The following is a 21,726-nucleotide window of genomic DNA, read 5'->3' on the forward strand; positions in this document are numbered from 1 at the left end:
GAGCAAAAAAGCAGAATGACCTGGTGCTGCTGCAGGACTAGGAATGGGAAACAAATTCTAATACACACTTTCTGAACCAATATGCGTCGTAAAATGTTCAACATGTTTTACATCACAAACACACACACACACAGCTGATAGAGAAATTACAAAACTTAGGGTTGCATTCAATGTAGCCGTATGGTTGGGGTATATGCAGTCCCTGGGCACTTTTCTTCCAAGGAAATATTGGTGGCCCGTGACTTCAAAATGTTTGTCCATTCCTCCAGTCCTAATGCATAGAACTTCAGCCTGAATGGCCTCCCTCTCTTTGTAAAATCAATGGGATATTCTGAACTCTCTCATGAAAAGCAGAGTCACTAATAGTGTCAAAGAACTCTGTTTAAAACTTCCTTTCAACAATGGGTATTTTACAATTGTAATGCACTAATCTCCTTTAGGTATAGGAATAATAGGCATCATTTCTGGTGAAAAAATAAGAAAGAAAGAGATTAGCTGAGGACAAAGCATGTTAATGGGTTTATGTAACAAGGGGAAAGCTCTCGAAAGTTGTCACAAACATAATTAATCAGAAAAGGGAAGATGAGAAAAGGCTTTAAGAAAAAAACCCAATTCTCCTTTTAATGCTTTTAGCTCAGTCTCTTCAGATGAAAATAAAATCTACTTAGATATAGCATGTATCAACTGATCACAGAATCAGATGTCACCTCATTTTAACCTAGACGAGGGTTGCAATCCTACACACACTAGCTGTGAGTCAATCACTCTGAATGGGATGTGTTAGATTGCATCTAAAAGCCCAAATCTTATGTACACAACTGGAGTAAGCCACATTGAACATAGTGGGACTCACTTCTGAGTAAATATACACAAGTATAGATCAGGGTGGACATAGGGTAGACTGTGATCCATTGATGAACCATTAACCAATTTCTGGTAGACCACATACCGTGTTTACGCGAATCCAATGCACCTTTGAATCTAATGCAAACCTCAATTTTCAAAACCTTGAAACCAAAAAAAGTATTTTCTGGCACCATCAAATCTAATACGCACCCTAATTTTCACAATGCAATATGGCCAAAAAAAGGAATAAGCTTTGATAACAATTGGGATCCTATTTCTTTTAAGTGCCCACTATGAACTTTATTGAATTTAAGAGTGTGTTACAGGCATCCCCAACCTGTGGTGCTCCAGATGTTTTGGCCTACAACTCCCATGATCCCTAGCTAACAGGACCAGTTCTGGGGTGGTGGGAATTGTAGTCCAAAACATCTGGGGGGCCAATGGTTGGGGATGCCTCGTTTACCATCTTTGCAAATCTTCACACTAGGGCAATGATGAGAGTGAGGTCCACAACTATTTGCAGATAAATCTGGCCTAGTTCTCTGTGTTGGAATAGGTGCTGATTCATACAGGGAATATATTCTCTCAAATCAAAGCATTGTTGCAGTTTTGCTATTACTACTCTTTGAGAGTTGGAAATACCTGTTTTTTATGTTTTTGTTTTGTTTTGTCTGTTGTTTCTTTTGCTTCACATGAAATTTCACAGAAAACTATTAGACTCTTAAGTGAAACAACTGAATAATTTTTGTGAGAAATAATAGGAACTTTGAGAAGACTAGTGAATTTTCTAGTGGTGGGATGACAGGCCCATGCTGGCCACTAATTTACAAGGCACACAAAGATAATGTATATTTTAAAAAGGCCCCGGAGCAGGCCTTCAAAGCTTGAAGCCTACCATGCTAGGCTGCAGAAGTAAAACTGCAAAAGAAAAAGCCTTGCTTTGCTGTCTACCTGCCAAATTGGAGAAGTAGGCACTGGGGTCTATCAAGCACTCAAAAGGTCACAACACAAGGTTGGTGGGCTGCATTTGGCTTTATGAATCACTAGTTATGTAGGCATGCCTAACACTCACCCATCTAAAAATACAGATTGAGAAATATTGTTAGTTGCTGCCTTAACTTTAGCAAGCTTGTCACTATGCAAGATGTGTGTCTTCCGGTAAGGAAACTTCTTATGAGAAAGCACTGAAGAACTAATATGATGAAATTCATTTTGTTATTTTCAAATGTCTCTCTAACATATACTGCCTTGGTTCTTGCTATGTATTGTTACAATCTGTCTAGTGCTCTTTTGCCACCCACAATCTTCCTCCTACTTGCCTGATACCCCTTATTCATTTTGTCATTTTAGAATTTGATCTGTTTTCTAAGGAGAGAGAGAGAGAGAGAGATCACTATGCAATGGTATTTTAAAATAATTTCCATCCATGTCTCTGATTAAGGGAATATTAGGCCTGGGGGTCAAATGCATCCTTAATGGACCTTGGGACTCTCCTCAGGCCACACTCCCTCTTCTCTGAGCCATATCCCTGACTAGCCCTGCTTTGCATCCTTAGCTTTTTGGGTTTCTTTTGTCGGGCTGTCCTTGAGGTCTGATAACACTTCTCGCTTGCCTGGATGGAAGATAGATAGGGATGTGTCAGTGTGAAGAAACTAGTCAATCTCAAAGAAGATAAATTCACATTTGTTATTCTGCCAACTTTTGCCTCTGATCCCACCCACCAATGGTTTGTACACAAACACAAACACACACACACACACACAGAGAGAGAGAGAGAGAGAGAGAGAGAGAGAGAGAGAGAGAGAGGCAAATGAGGCCCTCAGCCTGAAAAATGTTTCTGCCCCTGGGATATGGTATAAACAGATCAGGGAAACCATTGCAGAAGACAAAATCCTTTATTTCTGAAGTAGGAGAATGTGGCTCAGGAAATATCACATGATACTGAATTATTATGATTTAACCACAAGAGACAACCGCTCTCTTAGCTGACAATAATGAACAGTTGCATTAGGTTTACATTTCAAAAGGAAGGAAGAAACAAGAACCAGAAATAGGAAAATAGGAAGGGTTTATTATTGTTGTTATTGTTATTGTTTCTCCTTGGGGAACCTGATGCTGTCTTTATGCTTCACATGAACTCTTTTTCTATACACTCCAGACATTTACTCCAGGCTTTCTCATTTTCCTTGCTTGATTGCATACCGATAGCTGAATGCAGCACACACAGCTAACACACCTCGCCCAAGGCAGGGGTTCAATTACAGGGAATCAAAGACCTGTTTTCTGCGTGGACAGAGATGACCCAGCACAGTGAAGAGCTGCAGCAGCTGTGAAATGAATCCTTGAAGTGGACAGATGGGCTGGGGCACAACCTCAGCCCTGAAACGATCATCTGAGAAAAGAATCATCTTCTAACCAAAAGGAGGGAGGAAAGGAAAAAAGCTTTGGTAGGCAACGCAATTGAATCCTTGCAAACTTGTCTGTTTTAAAGAGTAGGGAACAGAAGCAAGTTTACTGGCTGTTAGTGGCTTTAGTTCATTAACTATTTGCCTCTTAACCGATTAATCTGATAGGTGATTAATGAGAATTAATGCATGCACATGGAAGCTCATACCAATAACAAACTTAGTTGGTTTCTAAGGTGCTACTGGAAGGAATTTTTTTTAATGAGAATAAATAAGAGTTGCCTAAACCTGACTCTAAGAATATATAACAAATAGATCTGGATGAATGCCAAACACAAGGAATCACTAATTATGGCTATGCAACCACATCTGTAGCAGGAGGAATGCTCTACACAGGCAGCTCCCAATTTACGCAGAGGGTTACGTTCCAAGGCACTGTGCGTTTAAGTGAAATTGTGTATATTTGAAACATCTCTGAAAAAGCCTGCAAACACCCCATTCCACCCCCTTCCCTGTTCTGCCCCTTTTGGTGATGTTTTTGGGTCACTTACGAGTTTGGCACGATGTGAGCATGCACAGTTGTGCACATATTGGACACACCATAAATGGTTGCTTTTAGGTCTCCCTTGTCCTTCCCAGTAAGCAACAGTGCCCCTTATGCTGCAAAGCTAGCATTGCATTTCTGCCACATCAGGAGAGCCACTTTTGGGTGTGGCATGCTCCAACTGATGTCCTTGGAAGTATGACATCATTCGGGAGAAATGCCTTCCTGTCATCTTATTACCTAAATTCAGCAAAATGTCTGGGAATATCTGGATGTAACATCTTTTTTGCGATTTTGGCAAAAAAAAAAGCTCAATAAGTTTGGGCAAAACTAAACTAAAAAATAAAAAATAGCAACCCTACTATTACCTGCTTACATCCTTGGCACCACCTAATCCCTAGACATAATTCTCTATATATGTCTAACACACTGAGGTGGTGGTGAAATTACACTGTAGTAACATGGTTAATCAAATGACTGTGGCATGTATACTTTTTATTGAAATCTTTGGGATTTCTAAAGGCAAGGCTAGAATGAGGTTCCACTGCAAATTTTAGAGAGGGAAAACTGATCCCATTGAATAAATAATACTGCTATTGCCCCAAGAATGTCACATAAATCATTGTTGCCTCTCTAAAATACTAGTTTCACTGTGCTTCTGCTGTTTGCAGAACAATCTCAAAATGAATCAAATGATGAAAGCCTTAAAGAAATCATATTTCCTAACAAGCTGACAGGCTAACAAGCCAATTTTTATTGATTTTCTGTAATGAACACACGCTGAAGCAGACAATGTATAAAAGCAGCTAAGGAGATTTGAAATGATACAATCTAAGCAAATCAACCTGCATCAAAGAGAAAGCATACTACGTGTAGGTTAAGAAGCAGCGAATAGGTAAGGAATCAGCCAGGTACCTATGGAGAAGGCACAGCTAAGTGGAGTCAAATGAAATCTGTGTCTGCCTCCAGATTAATGTCATTCAGGCAGCAGGACTGAAAGAAAACACCTCTAAATAGGTAATCCAGCACATAGTTAAGTACATTTAAGGTTGCCGTCTTTGCGCAGCGGGATTCAATCTCATGGAACTGTTGAATAAACATGCTTTAGGACTGTGCTCCATGTCACACTGAATAAAAGGGATCTCGGAATCCCCAACTGTGTGCTGGATTTTCCCAGAAACTACAGTCATGCACTTGCTATCTGTTCTTCCAAGGCTGCAGTCCTATGCACACTTATTTCGGAGAAAGCCTAGTGAGGGGTAGAAGTGCCTTAAGTTGCTCATGTCTATTTCACACACAACCCTCTGAAAACTTGTTAAGTCCCCATTTGCAACTTAATGTGTGATTTAAACACACACATACACAATTTCATTTTAAAAACTGCTTACAATTTCATACAGTGGTCCTAGGGCTGCTTTTCATTTTATATTTATCTTTCAGTTTGTGGTTTTTCCACGCTCGGAGCAGCTAGAAAACAGGTTGAAAATTGCTCCTAAAATGGTCTAGGAAGTAACCATACATCCTTGCATGCTTTGGCTTAGTAGATGGCCATAACAATCTTTCCCCCCATAGGCATTATTTAGTAAATTTGTATCCAACTTTTGTATCCAAAGGCTCCCAGGGGCAGCAAACACAAACATGATAAAATGCAATTAAAAAGCCACACAAACTTATTTAAAATATTCAGATACAATTAAAAGCATCTAAAAACATCATAAAGGATCACATACTCTTGACAGCTGAAAATGTCGAAGTTGCCAGGGACAGCACCTACAGTATCTGTCATTTTATGCCTAGGTAAACATTAATGTTTTACCACCACCAAGAAGGCTCTATCATGGGTCAACTCCAAATGGGCATTACCCAGCAGCAGTGCCACCAACAGTTTATCCCCTACCAGTAACAAGGCCCAAGATGTTCAATATTGAAAAAAGTAATTTCTTAGGTTGGTGTGTCTAGAGCTGTTTAGGGCTTTCCACACTAGGACTAAGATACTGAGTTGGGTCAGGTCACTTCTGGCAGCCAGTGCAATACTTCCATACTTATCTGTCAGGGAACTGTCCCTGGTTCAGCGCAAGGTGGTGGAAGGGCTCTCAGGAGGCTACAGGGAGCCCCGGCCCCACCTGACTAGCAACACCTCCTCCAGCGAAGGAAACAGCGACGTCTCCAGTGGGAAGGGCAGGAGACCAGGGGCCTTGAGCATAGGGGCTCTGGGGATGCTGGAGAGACCCTGCGTTCCCCTTGCCCAATGGGCAAGGAGGGAGGCACGCCATTTCCATCACCTGAACCGTGCAGAGGGGTAAAACGCAAGGAGGGGAGGCGGACACTGGGGGTGCCGAAATTCTTATGTTGGGGTCGCAACCGGAAGGGGCCACTCCCGGATTCTGAGAGCGATTGATACGGATATGGATTTGTAGCTCTGCACTGTATATAGTATTTACAATAAGCCTGTTAAAAGACAGGCTGGACTTTTGCCTCATTACTCGCGAGCAACCACCACATGGATCTTACATTATCAATTAGAATGACATGCGGTCGCTTCTTGGGCCACTGAACTGCACTAACGTCACTGCGCTTTTTGGTTGCGCCTAGCAGCTGGGTGGCGCTGTGGGTTAAACCACAGAGCCTAGGGCTTGCTGATCAGAAGGTCAGCGGTTCGAATCCCTGCGATGGGATGAGCTCCCGTTGCTCGGTCCCAGCTCCTGCCCACCTAGCAGTTCGAAAGCACATCAAAGTGCAAGTAGATAAATAGGTACCACTCCGGCGGGAAGGTAAATGGCGTTTCTGTGTGCTGCTCTGGTTCACCAGAAGCGGCTTTGTCATGCTGGCCACATGACCTGGAAGCTGTACACCGGCTCCCTCGGCCAGTAACACGAGATGAGCGCCACAGCCCCAGAGTTGGACACGACTGGACCTAATGGTCAGGGGTCCTTTTGCCTTAGAAATGGCAGATTTAAGGAAAGGATGATGAAGATGATGATGATAAGAACAACCACCACGCTGAAAAATATGCCAAAATGTTTGAACATACCCAGGTTGATGTGCAAAGAAAGCTTCCCTTTCTGCAGCTCCAATGTAATATAATCTCCACGCTGCCCTTCTCCATGAAATAGGACCCCATCTCCCTGCATGCTCTTGAACTTCAGGGAAACAACATCTTTGAAGGTGCTCATCAGTTTTTGGTTGAACCTGTAAAGGAGGGAGCTCCTCCCATCAAAGTCGGCAATATCCGATTCTACAGGGGAAAGAAGGCAAATAAACATTAAGCAGGAAGGATCAATATTTATGTACAGGTGTCCAGAGCAAAGCCCTCCCCTGGCAGCTTACAAAAGATAATTAAAAACTTTAAATCAATGTTTGAAATACAAATGAAATGAACCAGTTGCAAAAAAAAAAAGACTCACAGCATTTGTAGCAAAACGTAATTTGAAACAAAGTCATTTAATAGAATTAGGCCATGTGTACTTATTTTGGGAGAGAGTTCCAAAGCTGAGGCCACTTCTGAAAAGTCTCTCTAGCACCTGTCTCTCTAATGCATTTTGATGGCGGACTTATGAGGAGGAGCTCAGAGGCCTGTTTCCATGGGTGTAGGTGGCTTGTCAAATGCCCTACTCCTAAACTATTTAGGAGGTCAACACTAGCACTTAAAATTGAACAGGCAGTTAATTCATCTGTTACAGTATTGGTGACAGTATTGGTGTTATATGCCTGGCCCCCACAAGCATTCCAATGGCTGCATTATGTGGTGATATCAATTAGGGGCAGATTCCAAAACTTCCTGTCCCCACCACATCTGCATCACTGCAGCACATGATAGCTGGGGAGGAAGGTGGAGGGAAAGTGATTAGACCTGCATGAGGCCCAATGGCATCTTGTGATGGCAAGGGAGATCATCTCAGGATCCCATGGATCCTGGCTCCACTCAGCCCAGCCCAATGCCACCTCCAGTAACTCTATTTTGCTAAAAGAGAGTGCTGCACCAATGGAGTGAAATTAGCAGTGGCAAGGGAGAGACCAGCTTCACAAATAAGAGCTGAGCAGATTGATATCCCTACCCAATCCACACACACACACCCCCAAGCACAGCACAGAAGGGCACTGGGGTGCTCTGCCTGGGTCAAAGTTTAACACCTATTTCTTATTTCATAATTTTCTTAATATTGTTCACACCAATTCCCAAAACAACTACTACTAGCATTCGTTTGTCACTTATCATGGAATCATAGAATTGTATAGTTAGAAAGGACCCCAAGGGTCATCCAGTCTAATACTCTGCAATAAAGGGATTTCAGCTAGAGTACTGAAAGATACTCGGAGTCCAGTGTGACTTTCATGCTCTTTATTCAGCTCATAGTAGTGAGGAATGTAGTTCCCCCAAAACGTTTGCTTTATATACACTATTTACACAATGGGCCCCACGTGATTGGCTAATTCCGGGATACTCCTGTATGCCAATCGGAATGCGGATTCACTTCCACCTGGAGCTGGATTGGGTGGCTCCTGCAGACCAATCAGACTGCTGCAATCTCAATCCTATTGTTCTGGGACCAATCAGACTGCTGCAGTTTGGATCCTATTCAACTCAGTACATAACAAGTACACAGAAAAAGTTAAAGCATGGTTCATACAAAACAGGTCTCAAAAGCAACTCAACAGAATAAAATACAGATGAAATATACAAAAAAATACAATGTGAAGCCATGTACAGTAATGGAATTCCAAAAATGTTTCCCTAACAGCAAAAATAATGACAAGTTCTACTGCACCCCATAATGAGATGAGCACCACAGTATAGGCTAACATAACTACCACATGCCTGAATAAGTAAAAGTATATTTTAGCCTGGTGTCTAATCGCAATGATGGTGGCACCAGGCATGTTTTCCTTGGGTCAGTAATCCACAAAACTATTGCATGATGTACACGTGTCTCTTCAAGTTGAAGCCAATGGCTTCAAGTTACAAGAAAGGAGTTTCCAACTAGACATTAGGAATGACTTTCTGACAGTAAAAGCTGATTGGCAGTGGGCCAACTTCCCTTTCTTGGAGGTTTGTAAGCAGAGGTTGGATGGCCATCTGTCATGGATGCTTTAGCTGAGATTCCTGCATTGCAGGATGTTGGACTACATGACACCAGGGTCCCTTCCAACTCGATGATTCTATTGTACTAGGCATCCCTTTCAAAAAAAGGTCATTACCTGAGCCACACATCTATATAATGAATCTTAATCTGAGCCATATATCATTTGGTTAACATTTGAGAACATTTCCTTTACACAAAGTGAGCTGTTAGGAGTGCTGGGGCATCTCCTAGCATAGCCTAATTAGAGTGTGAATCATGTTGGAAGATTCCAGTCAGACAAAAGGAAATACTACTTCACGTACTGCACAGTTAACCTACAGAATCTGCAACCACAAAGCGTAGTGATGACCAATAAAATATAATTGGAAAAAGCCCTTAGTGATGACCACTGACTTGGATGGCCTTAAAATGGGATTGATTGGACAAGGTAAGGGAAGATAATGATATCAATGACTATGATGTCATACAATATTGTAGGAAGTATAAGAGAGAAAAAGGACACTGAACTAGATGAGTGTTTGGTCTGATCCAGCAGGGCTCTTGTATGTTCATTACAGTCATACCTTGGGTCTTGAACGCCTTGGTACTCAGATGTTTTGGCTTTCAAACTCCAAAAACCCAGAAGTAAGTGTTCCAGTTTTCGAATGTTTTTCGGAAGCTAAATGTCCAACACGGCTTCTGATTGAGTGCAGGAAGCTCCTGCAGCCAATCGGAAGTTGCGCCTTGGTTTTCAAATGGTTTCGAGAGTTGAACATACTCCTGGAATGGATTAAGTTCAAGAACCAAGGTTTCACTGTAGTTCTTAAGTAAGGAATCCCTAAATTAAAATCTTTCCTGTCCACCAACTTAATACATAGCCTTAGGCAACACGCTACCTCTCATTCCCAGTCCCAATCTTCAGTATGTGGACTTCTCCTGCCTTTCTCATGTATAGATCACGAGCTCATGTTTGGCTAAGGTCTTTGAATACTCTACCATGCTAAAAATCATTCTCCTCACATGGGTGAATTGTTAATGCACAGTGGCTCACTGCACAAATTGGACAGGCCATGTCTGCACCAACCCTTTCTTCTGATGTTTGCAGTGGCATGTTATAATGTGCAAAACTGTATGAACTTCTGCACAAAAGCATTTCTTTGCAATGATAGCTGCAGCCACATCAAGTCACACAATGCCCCAGCCTTCTCCATTTAGCAGCTATATTCGACATCAACTTCTCAGAATTCATAAAGATACAAAACCTTGATCCTATTAACTGATTTCGTAGAACTGAGGCACAGCAGCCATCTAGAATAAAATCATTTCAATACTACATGGCCAAGCCTACAAATCTTTAGGGATTCAGTAGTCTTTGAAAATATTTGTGCATTCAAGTTCAGTGTCAAATCAGTATATTCTGCTGCCTGAAGCAGAGATCAAATGGTGACCATCCCTCAACGTAATTAAAGAGGGCCACCTCTTTAAAAAGTCTTGCTGCACCATTCAGGTACAAATTCTGGAATATATTTATTCCCTACTCATGGTGGCACCTGAATCAGGATGTATCCTCCTGCTTACCCTGCCTATGACTGTGTAAATACTGTACCTTTAAAACACACTTGAAGCATATTATTTCCCTCTGAATTCTGGGTCAGTAGTTACAGTTCCCAGTAACGCTTAAACTACGGTGTCCCAGATTCCTTGAGGGAATGAGGACTGTGAATGTGCTTTAAAGTTGCTCGCAACCTAAATTCTTACTACTTTAAAACAATACATCCACATTCACATCTTTTCCCCCCAGACTGCCTTCTTGCTCTTTTAAGGCGTAATGATGATATTAACCAGTACAATCTTTGTGCTTTTTGCATTGCATTCAATCTTCTGGCACTTATTCCCAATTTGTTTTTCTTAACACTCTGCTTACCCACCCCCTCACTCCAGCAAAAAGATAAAATAAAATTTATCAGTTGGTGACTGGTTATTTCCAAATGAGAGGGGAAATGAAAATAATTCCTTTGATACTGGCAAGGAATAAGTTGTGGTTTTTCTGCACCATACCAGTGAGAATTGCCATTTTTCATTTAAGGCAGAGAAGGGGTTTTAGTGAGCCAATTCGGATTCAAAATAAGGCAGGCATAGGCAACCTTCGGCTCTCCAGATGTTTTGGCCTACAACTCCCATGATCCCTAGCTAACAGGACCAGTGGTCAGGGATGATGGGAATTGTAGTCCGAAACATCTGGAGAGCCGAAGGTTGCCTATGCCTGAAATAAGGTGAATGCCACCAATCTGACTTATTGCAGGAGAAATTAAATTCAATTCACACTTAAAGGTGAGCTTATCTAAACTTCATCATGTGTACCAAAACACAACCACCCATTGAAATTCGCGCTTCTGCAAATTTTGCAAAACAGTTCTCCATAATGTGTACATATAACTAGGGTAAAGCATGCATATGAATGCATACATTAGTGAAAATAACACACAAAGGTGTGTTGTATTAGGGGAAATTGCTTTGCAAAAATATGTGTATTAGGTAGAATTTCATGCTAAAATGCTGGTAAATTTTCATGGCAACCTAAAAATAAGATCTACTGGTGTTGAAATGTGGAAAATTGAACTTAAGAATGGAAAAGTGAGAAACTGAGGACTCATCCAGACTTCCTGCTGTGCTGCACTTTCCAGGTACATGTCTACACTTTAACGCTCATTAATAATAAAATAATAATAATAATATACCCTGCCCATCTGGCTGGGCCTCCCTAACCACCCTGGGTGGCTTCCAAAAGAATATTAAAAATATGACAAAATATCAAACATCAAAACTTCCCTAAACAGGGGTGTCTTCAGATGTCTTCTAAAAGTCATATAGTTGCTTATTTTCTTGACATCTGATGGGAGGGCGTTCTACAGGGTGGGCGCCACTACCGACAAGGTCCTCTACCTGGTTCCCTGTAGCTTCACTTCTCGCAGTGAGCGAACCGCCAGAAGGCCATTGGAGTCTGGGCTGAATGGAGACCTCAGTGTCCGGGCTGAACGGTGGGGCTCCAAATGTTGTTGTTGTTATTATTGTTGTTTGTCCCAGTACTTTCTCTGGGAAAACCCATTTTTTTACTGCTGAATGAGAGCAAATGACAATCCACAGAAAATCCAATTGCTGTTTGCTCTGATTCAGTGGTAAAATAGGGGTTTCCTGGGCGAAGTGCCAGGACAAAACAAAAACAAAAAAACAGACACTCAGCTTTAAATCCTGGACCTGTGCCTAGAAATGTGGCACCAAAGGCAGGCTGGATGAGCCCTGAGAGAAACCAAAACTGGCCGATTTGCCCACCCCTAACTAAGGGGTAGCGGGAATTGAATGCAGAAATGTGATGTCTGCCCAATGACAAGGCAGAGAAGAGCTTCCTATAAGCCAAAGTTGGAGTGGGGTTAACGCTACCACAAGTTTTAATGATTTGTTGTTACGTGGCAACGGCATATTCTGTATGTTCTCATCCTTCTGTATACATGGATTCAGTAGAGCAGCATTGTCATGTGGTGGGGGAGTACATTATGTCAGACTTCTGCTCCACTGTTGACATGAAATCTGTGGGGGAATGAAGAACCCGAAGCAAAACAAACAGATGACACCTACAAAGCTAGCACTCGTGACATTCAGAAGTCATCAATGACAGTTTGCATGACAACAAATCATTGGCTTCTACTTAAACATAATAAGAACTTCTTACACGTCAAAAACCATATACTTCAAGCTCAAAAAGATGACTTTCTGAAAAGAAAAATTGACATCAACTCCCATTAAGGGACTTGGAAGCGGAAATTTATTGTGACAAAGGTGGGAGGACCACTGGAACACTTAGGCAAAGTATACAGAAGTAGAAACAAGGGTGATCTGCAATGTATGTGTGTCAGAATATACTCACCTCCTAGCAGAAGTGTTCCTGTTCAGGCTGACAGCCAGCCAACTTTGCCTTCCTCACAGATATTATAAGTCAAAACAAAATAAAAAAATAAAAAAATCCTTCCAGTAGCACCTTAGAGACCAACTAAGTTTGTTCTTGGTATGAGCTTTCGTGTGCATGCACACTTCTTCAGATACCTTCAGATGCCTTCTTCAGAAGTGTGCATGCACACGAAAGCTCATACCAAGAATGAACTTAGTTGGTCTCTAAGGTGCTACTGGAAGGATTTTAGTATTATTATTATTTTGTTTTTACTATGGCAGACCAACATGGCTACCCACCTGTAACAGATATTATAAGCACATTCTAGTCCCCTTCCCTAATTTTCATTTTCCTACTGGGGTGCAACATTTTGTGGCCACTGAGCATGCTCAGACCTCACTGGGGATTTTTGGGTGTGGAGTGAGGAGTTACCCTCAGGCTTTTCAGACCTAGCATTAGCAGCCAACATGATGGGATGCTCACAGGTCTCACAAGTTCTACTGCAATTAAGGCACGAGTTTGATACTAATGATGGTCTGTGATATTTTGTCAATCCCCCCACAAAGCAGCTGTACCTCATGAACAACAGGTCATGCTCCAGGATTCCTGCAATGTCACAGAGGATACTCATATTTCTGGCATCCCTAAAGGTATTGCCATAGTCTCTTTGTTCAGCCAGGCAGACCTGATATTTACTTTTTCCATTTTCTCTTACTCTGCTATGAAGACTTCAGCTATCAGTGCTTTCAGTTCATAAGCATTTCTCTCCAGTACATTAATTTTATCTTATGGCATGAAAGACACAATCAGTGCAGGAAAAGAAGAGGTAGGATAAGGGAGGTTTGCACAATCATTTTCTCCAAAAGCATAATATGAAAGCACAAGGTGAAGTCAGGCTTCCTAACTTCTGAAAGCAAAGAGTTTCCTGCAGTCATTGAATTGTAATGCTCTTCCCCTCCCCTTCTCTCTCTCTCTCTCCCTTACATACACTTCTTCCTAGTCAGTTAGCAGAATTTATGCTGGATTGTGCTGATGCTTTTAGACTATTATGAAAGTTGTAGAATACAATCAGCATTTGAAGTGTGGCCATCAATCTCTTCCCATTAAAAAAAAAAATGCTACCACTGATCAGCAGAATTTGCCAGTGATAAAGCTAACAAGACCTTTCTGAAATGTACCGTACAATAATGATAACCTGTTTTCCCTCTAGGCATCCCAAACAATCAGCTTGCCATTTGTCTCCACTTGTCCTCTGATATAACTTTGGTTGTTTGTCTTGTCATCATGATCAGATTGCTGTTTGGGATTAGGGAGTAAATGGTTTCTGCATTTGTTCTGTATATAGTCTTGTTGACCAGGATTTTTTCTTTTCTTTTCTTTTTACTTTAACACAGAAAACAAAATGATATGTTATCCTGGAAAATCTATAGCCCTGTTCAGGCAATTCAAGATTGTATGGAGCAATAAATAGAGAGCATGCCAGGCACGCTGGCCCCACCTCTAAAGGTATGCCAGCCCTGCTCCCGCATTATCCATCTGCTGTCAATAAATGGGAAGCCTCTTGAATGCATGCAGGCTCCCGCTGTGAACCAAAATAACAAGGCAAGTATTGGGGCCACGGTGAGTGGGTAGACCTAGTGCGGGGGTCAGCAACCTGCGGCTCCGGAGCCGCATGCGGCTCTCTGACAGGTCTCCCGCGGCTCCGGCATGCCCCCTTTCAATGCCCTTTCAATAATAATTAAATGGTTATCGGCAAAAAAAAGGGCCAAAAAAACCATGAATAATCCGCATCAACGTTGAACAGCTGGGCGGTCTTTCTCAGCCCTCTCGGGGTTCCCGAGGACAGACCCAAGATTTATGTCCACCTTGACCACTCCCAGAGAGAGGAAGCGACTTCTTCACACCAATAAGCGTGTGGGGAGGGCTGAGCTTTTACCACCTCGGCATGCCGATTGGCAGGACAGATCGCCCGCATTGGCGCATAGGCTCGGAGCCGGGGCCTTACCGCCGAGGTAGCCACTGAGGATGAAGGCAGGAGGCGGGCACGGGAGAGCGATGCTTCGTCCGGCCAATGAGCCGCCGGGATGCCTGTTCCTGTTTGAGGGGAACATGCCAATGAGGGTGGCGTTAGGGCGGGGAGAAGAAGGAGCTGGGCTTTGCGAGTTATCGAGAGAGAGAGAAAAGAGTCGGGATAATAAAGGCGGCGGGAGGTGGCGGCGGCGATTGGAGCGGCCCCTGTTCTGAGCGGCCCCTGTCGGGCGGAATCCTTTTCAAAGCAGCCGTGCGGAGGGCGGAGCAGGCGTCGCCGTGACGGGAGGGCGGTGATGGTCGCCGACAGGATGAAGTAGAGCTGCTTGGGGGGGCGGCGGCGAAAACGTCCGGGCTGCTTCTGAAACCTCCGCCAACCGGTGCTTCGCCAGCGCTCGCTGCGGGCGGTGTACATGCTCAAGACGGCCCCAAGGGCGGCTCAGGGGCCCGGAGCCCCGAGGCCGGCGCGCTGCAGTGCCTGGCGTGATTCCCCCCCAAACCTGTTTTTTGCTTTTTGGCTTTTTGCCTTGCTCTCCCACCCCCCTCTCTTTTTCTTCCTCCCCTCCTTTTTTAATCCAAGGGGAGAAATCCCATTTTTAAAACAAACAAACAAACAAACGAAAAACAAACAAACACCCCCCACAGCTGCTGCAGCCACTCTATTTGAATTTTTATTATTACCCTTTTCTCCCTCTATCCCCCCTTTTTCTTTTCTCTTCCCCTTTTGTTTTTGTTTTCAAAAAAAGGAAAAAGAAGAAAAAGATTTCCCCCTTTATTTTTATTTTTTAAACTACTACATATTTTTAATAGATATTCTCCCCACCCCACCCCACCCCCAATTTATATTTTTCCACCCCACTTTTCCATTCCCCCCCTTTTTCTTTCTTTATTAGTTCGCTTGCCAACCTATCTTAGAGGGGGAAGCCCTCTCTCCCACCCACCACACCCCCCAAAAAACAACTTTGAGCTGAACCCCCAAAAACGGGGGTAGATCACTGCTGAAAGTAGATCACAGTTTCTTGGGAGTTGGCCACCCCTGGTATAAGACATGTAACTAGAATAAAAAATTAAAAAAAACCAAGCAAATAATTGTAATAACTACTGTAATAAAGCACTGCTATAATTATATATAATTTCCCTAAAATTTTGGTTTCATTCGCCTTTCCGTGCTGAAATGTCACAACCTGAACGACCATGGCTTGCCCCCCCCCCCCAGTTTTGATCCTGGGTACGCCCCTGAGTCAATGCAAAAAAGTAATAACTTATTCTTGTTGTTTTTACTAATTATACTTTGCATTGGCTCCTATACGTTATTTATTATTATTGCATTAAGGTAAGAAACAATATATGCAGCGTTATATTTGTTTTAAATGTCGCAATGGTTTTGCGGCTCCCAGTTGTTTTTTTTCCCTTTGGAAATGGGTCCAAGTGGCTCTTTGTGTCTTAAAGGTTGCAGACCCCTGTAATAGGCAAATAATGTTGGGGATGTGGTTTAAGTGCAGAGAGTAAAGGGGGGCAAGACCCCAGAGAGTTTGACAGAGGAAGCCTATGTACATTTTTAAGAAAGGGTGTCATGTGGTCAGAACATTGGGAGAGGCCCACAATTTTTGCATGGAACTGTTGAAAAGGAGTGAGCAGATCAAGGTGAGATAATGGGAGACTAGGAAGAAAAAAATGTCAGAAGGCTAAAAGGACATTGATGGTAGTTTTTTGCTGAGAGAACAGAGAGGAGAGCTACATTTTTGTAATAGAAGTAATGTGATTTGGTAATGGTCATAATATGGAAGCAAAGGAGAGAAAGGATACAAACAAGGCTTCGTGCCTGATCAACAAAGTGGGTGCTGATGTTGCCAATAGTTGAAGAGAGTGAATAAGAAAATGAAAGCTTGGAAGGAAAGATTATAATTTTGGTGTTGGGCATATTGATCTTGAGATTCTGATGACACATCCATGCAGAAATGTCAGAGCAATACTTGTGATTTCAATCACTGTTCACCTTGATCAATACATTTCAATACATTTCAGATTGGTTGTCTACTGTGTAAGTATATAGGGCTTTTTAAGCAACATGACATGACATGATCGGGAGAGGGTGCATCTAATGAAACACATGCTTTGATTTTACCCTTGGTGTTCTAATGAGACACTTAACTCAAAGCCCTGTTCTCCTGGCTTTGCTCCTAAACAAACGGTAACTGCTTGGCAGTCACCCAACTGCTCTTCTAATTAATTCACAATCAGGTTCCCTTTTATTCCCTTGTCCAGCTCATCACTTTTCATTTTCTGTTAATGCACTTGAGATTTAAAGAAAGGAAAAAGCCACCAGACTCTGAAATATCTCTAGTGGGAGAGACCACACAGTTCCTGCAGTCCACACTAGGGTCATGTCCAGTTTTGTAACAATTGCCATCTAGATATAGAAAAGGTTTTGGCCATGTTATAGAGCAGGGGTGGGGAATATCTTCCGACTACCCCCATCCACTACCACCCTGTGGGCTATTTTGATAGGTGAACAAAGCTGTCAGCCACCTGACAGCACAATGGTGCCCAAAGTATTTTTTCCCCTTTGTAGATGTTGCTTGAGGGGGACAACTTTTGTACTGTTGGCTTGTAAGCCCCAATCCCAGTCTGCTTTCTGTTAGCACTGATCAGCTGATGGGTGATGAGATCAAGCCCACTTTAGCTAGTGAGTGGCTGCACTCTGCAGTTCACCATCAGGAACTCATTTGCAGAGATGATTCCAGGGACTTGTTGTTGGTGCCAATCAGCTGACTGGTGTTGACAGCAAGTCCTGCTTGCCGGGAAGGAATCAGGAGTGTGCTAAGACTCTGGTTGTTCCTTGACAGTCATGTCTATACTTGCCCCAAACCTGACATTATGTATGACACCTGTCTAGACCCTGAGGAGCAGTTGCAGTAACAGGAGACATCTGCCCCCTGCTATTTTATATACCCTTCCCTGACTTCTCCTGCTCGGAAGTCACTGCTGCTATTCCTGCTTCAAGCTCCTCCTGGTTCTAGGGGACAGTAGGGAGGAGGATGGGAGGAGTCTACTGACCCGTCTGCAGGCTGAAAAGCCTCTTCTTCTTCTGCCACATCTAGTGCGTCTTCCTCCATCTCAAATTACCCAACTCTTTCTCCCCAACCCTGTCCTGGCTCCTGCCTTGTGAGCGGCATCAAACCCCATAAATTGCTGGTCCCCTCTCTTGGGTCACTCTCCTGGTCCCCTGCCCCCACCACACACTTCAGAATCCTGTTAGTCTCTGGCAACATCAGACACTTTATTGGGTGGGAAAACCATGGGTCACCTTAAAAAAAGAGGGGGGGCACTTTGATGTACTAGATATGTCACTAGTCCTGTTCTACCAGGAAACACTGGAATACGGAAAGATTCCATATGTACTTCCAGCTTGCCTCCAGCCAAAGAACTTACCCTGTTTCTCCTAAAATAAGACATAGCCATAAAATAAGCCATAGCAGGATTTCTATGCATTTGCGAAATATAAGCCGTTCCCCAAAAATAAGCCATACCCCGAAAATAAGCCATAGTGACGTGGTACCTCCCATTAAAACAGCCTGGAGAGGCGTGGCTATGCAGCGTACCGATGTGACACAGTTAAAATAAGACATCCCCTGAAAATAAGCCATACTGTGTTTTGTTGAGCGAAAAAATATATAAGACGGTGTCTTATTTTAGGAGAAACACGGTACTTCTGCTATTATTGTTGTGTGTGTGTGTGTGTGTGTGTGTGTGTGTTTGCAAAGCTTTCCTCAAACCTTTCACCTCCTGCTAATGTTACCAAATATTTGCACTCTGCAGTAATATTATTTGCTCATCCACAATCCTTCTGCCCTTGATTCCCCTTCTATTGTTTTTTTTGTTGTTTTTTTTCCCTTTGGAAATGGGTCCAAGTGGCTCTTTGTGTCTTAAAGGTTGCAGACCCCTGGCATAGCCTGACTGACCTTTTGTAAAAATCCTGCCTTTGAAGACGGCAAAGAGGAAAAGGAACAGGCAATAGGAATATATTGAAGCAGATTATTATCTGCTGCTCAGCACAACACAGTCTCTTCACAAGACCTGGGGGTATAGAGCAGTATACAAATTTTAATCTTAATCATCGTCATCATCTAGTCCAGCATCCTGTTCTCACAGTGGCCAACCAGATGCCTGTAGGAAACCTGCAAGGAGGGTCTAAGCATGAGAGCCCTCTCCCCTCCTGGGGCTTTCAACAAACTGGTTTTCAGAAACAAGAGGGAGACACACATTCTTTCATCACTGGTGACAATGACTCTATTCAGGTGTTCAAGTTGAACATGTGTGATCTTAGAGGAGGGAGAGGGTTGCAGACAGTTCCACAAGCCTTGCTCACAATATCCTTGCATGTACCAACTCCACTTCAACCTTCTCACATTCAGCAGAATGGATTTTATGTGCATTCAGGTTAACATACTAAGAATCCCCAGTGCAATTTGGAACCTTTTAATTATACAAGGTTAGAGTTAAACTTTGAAACCTGAACTTTGATTATTTGGCTTTCATATTTACCCACCTTTCCCCAACTCAGGGCACTCCTAACTAAATTGTATGTCTGTTTTTCCCAGTCTTTGGGACCCTCGAAACTTTCATCTTCATCTGGCATTTTAATGGGCATCTATCTTAAAGCTCCAGCTTCTACAATACGCTTGTGCAAATAAAACTTCAGTTGATTGCTTATTAAGAAAACATTTCTTTCTAGAATCAAACTATTTCAGTAACAACTTGCTACGCTGGCATTTTGCTGTTTTTTTTTTTTTTAAAAAAAGTCATGACTAGAATATAATAAAAGGCAATCACAGGCACATGTTTCTCCATTATTAAAAATTAATTTAAGGCTGATTCGCCCATCTGCAGCAGAAGAAATTAAACTTTAAAAATGGTTGTGCTTGCATATATTATAATTCCACAACATTGTAGGCCATTCTGCACATTGCTAAAAGAGCAAATGAGACAAGCAGCTGTTTCGCGGGTGGCATTACACTGTTTGTCGGAGAGTGGCAGTGACTACAGTTTTCTACTGAGTATACATCTGGTGACAAGTTCAGTTTGTAGCTGTGCAGTGAGTGCAATGGTCTAGCAACAGAGGTGCCTTTCTGGGAAGTTAACAATGTGGTACCCATCAGTTCAGTAGAAATGTGGCATTTCTGCCAAATCATAGGAAATACTTACTGTATGTACACCCAAAAACTTCAACCCGCAGGCCAATTTTCCCACTTGGACTCCATTTCAAAGGAATGAAGCGCACAAAGCGAGCTTTCACTGAGTGCAGAAACTTATGCTGCATGACACTGTCAGCATTGGTATTCCCTTGGAAGACCTGCAAAGAAATAGAATTGGTTAAGTTATGGATTTTTTCTTTATTTAAAACATTTATCTACCATTCTTCAATTTTTGGGGATTTCAGGATAATGTGCAAGCCAACTTCATATTATATATTTTTTAATAAAACCAAGGGAATTTATTAAAAGCAAAACTAAGAATTACAGCAATTAAAATTCCAGGGTAAATAAGAAATCTTGTGATGTAGCTGCCGGGGGAGAATATTCATGGAGGGTCTTCCACAATACGAACCCTACTAGTAACTACCGACCATTCAATATCAGGAAAGGTCCTAGAACATATAACTAAACGGTCAGTCTGTCAGCACTATGAAAAGAATGCTTTGATTACTAAGACCCAGCATGGGTTTCTAAAAAATAAGTCATGTTAATACATGTGAAAATGATCTAGGGATCTCAGTAGGCCACAAGGTTAACATGAGCCTACAGTGTGACATAGCAGCAAAAGAAGCTAATATCATTCTAGGCTGTATCAACAGAAGTGTAGTGTCCCGATCAAGGGAAGCAATAGTACTGCTCTAGTCTGCCTTGGTCACCTGGAGTGCTGTCTCCAGTTCTGGGAACCACAATTTAAGAAGGATTTTGACAAGCTGGAACATGTGCAGAAGAAGAAGAGTTTGGATTTGATATCCCGCTTTTCACTACCTAAAGGAGTCTCAAAGCGGCTAACATTCTCCTTTCCCTTCCTCCCCCACAACAAACACTCTGTGAGGTGAGTGGGGCTGAGAGACTTCAGAGAAGTGTGACTAGCCCAAGGTCACCCAGCAGCTGCATGTGGAGGAGCGGAGACGTGAACCCGGTTCCCCAGATTACGAGTCTACCGCTCTTAACCACTACACCACACTGGCTCTTTATGTGCAGATAAAGGGTCTAGAAAACAAGCCTTATGAAGAATTGTTGAAGGAGCTGGGTATTTGTGGCCTGGAAGAGAGGAGACTGAGAGGAGATATGACAGCTATCTTCAAACATCTAAAGGGCTGTCACAAGGAAGGTGGAGCAAACTTGCTTTCTCCTGCTCCGGAGGTTAGCACCTGAACCAATGGCTTCAAGTTACAAGAAAGGAGATTCTGACAAAACACCAGGAAGAACTTTCTGACAGTAAGAACTGTTCAACAGTGGAATGGAATCGCTCAGAATGTGATGAACTCTTCTTCCTTAGAGGTTTTTAAGCGGAGGTTGGATGGTGATCTGTCATGGATGCTTTTGTTGTGATTCCTGCACTGCAGGGGTTAGACTAGATGACTCTCAGGACCCCTCCCAACTCGACAATTATATGGTTCTGTGATTGCTTCATTTGGAAGTTACATAATATGGCTAGGCTACATATTACCTAAAATTGAAGGTGGCAGGTTGATAGACTTATGCCTATAGCAATAGTCTCAAGGTAATATATAGCCTTGCCCTACACAATAGTTGTGATCACAAGTCAAAAGCTATTAAAATCTAGGATGCTGTTCCTTTAGCTACGCTTTAACCTGTTAATATCCGAATCCATTAAAAGGGGGTGTGCTGCTGTATAATAGAC

The 21,726-nt window shown here is 42.6% G+C and overlaps 1 protein-coding gene across 2 annotated transcripts in view; it reads right to left on the reverse strand.

Annotated features, from left to right (window-relative positions):
• The window catches only part of CNTNAP5 (contactin associated protein family member 5), a 285,642-nt gene that overhangs the window by 148,763 nt on the left and 115,153 nt on the right, over window positions 1–21,726 (reverse strand). For both annotated transcript variants that reach the window (XM_033161910.1, XM_033161902.1), the window contains 2 exons: window positions 20,032–20,179; window positions 6,827–7,030 (listed from right to left, as the gene is read on the reverse strand). In XM_033161910.1, coding sequence (XP_033017801.1) covers window positions 6,827–7,030; window positions 20,032–20,179 — 352 coding nt within the window. The remainder of the gene's footprint in view (window positions 1–6,826; window positions 7,031–20,031; window positions 20,180–21,726) is intronic.

The sequence above is a fragment of the Lacerta agilis genome, chromosome 1, assembly GCF_009819535.1.
Source record: "Lacerta agilis isolate rLacAgi1 chromosome 1, rLacAgi1.pri, whole genome shotgun sequence".
NCBI lineage: Eukaryota > Metazoa > Chordata > Lepidosauria > Squamata > Lacertidae > Lacerta > Lacerta agilis.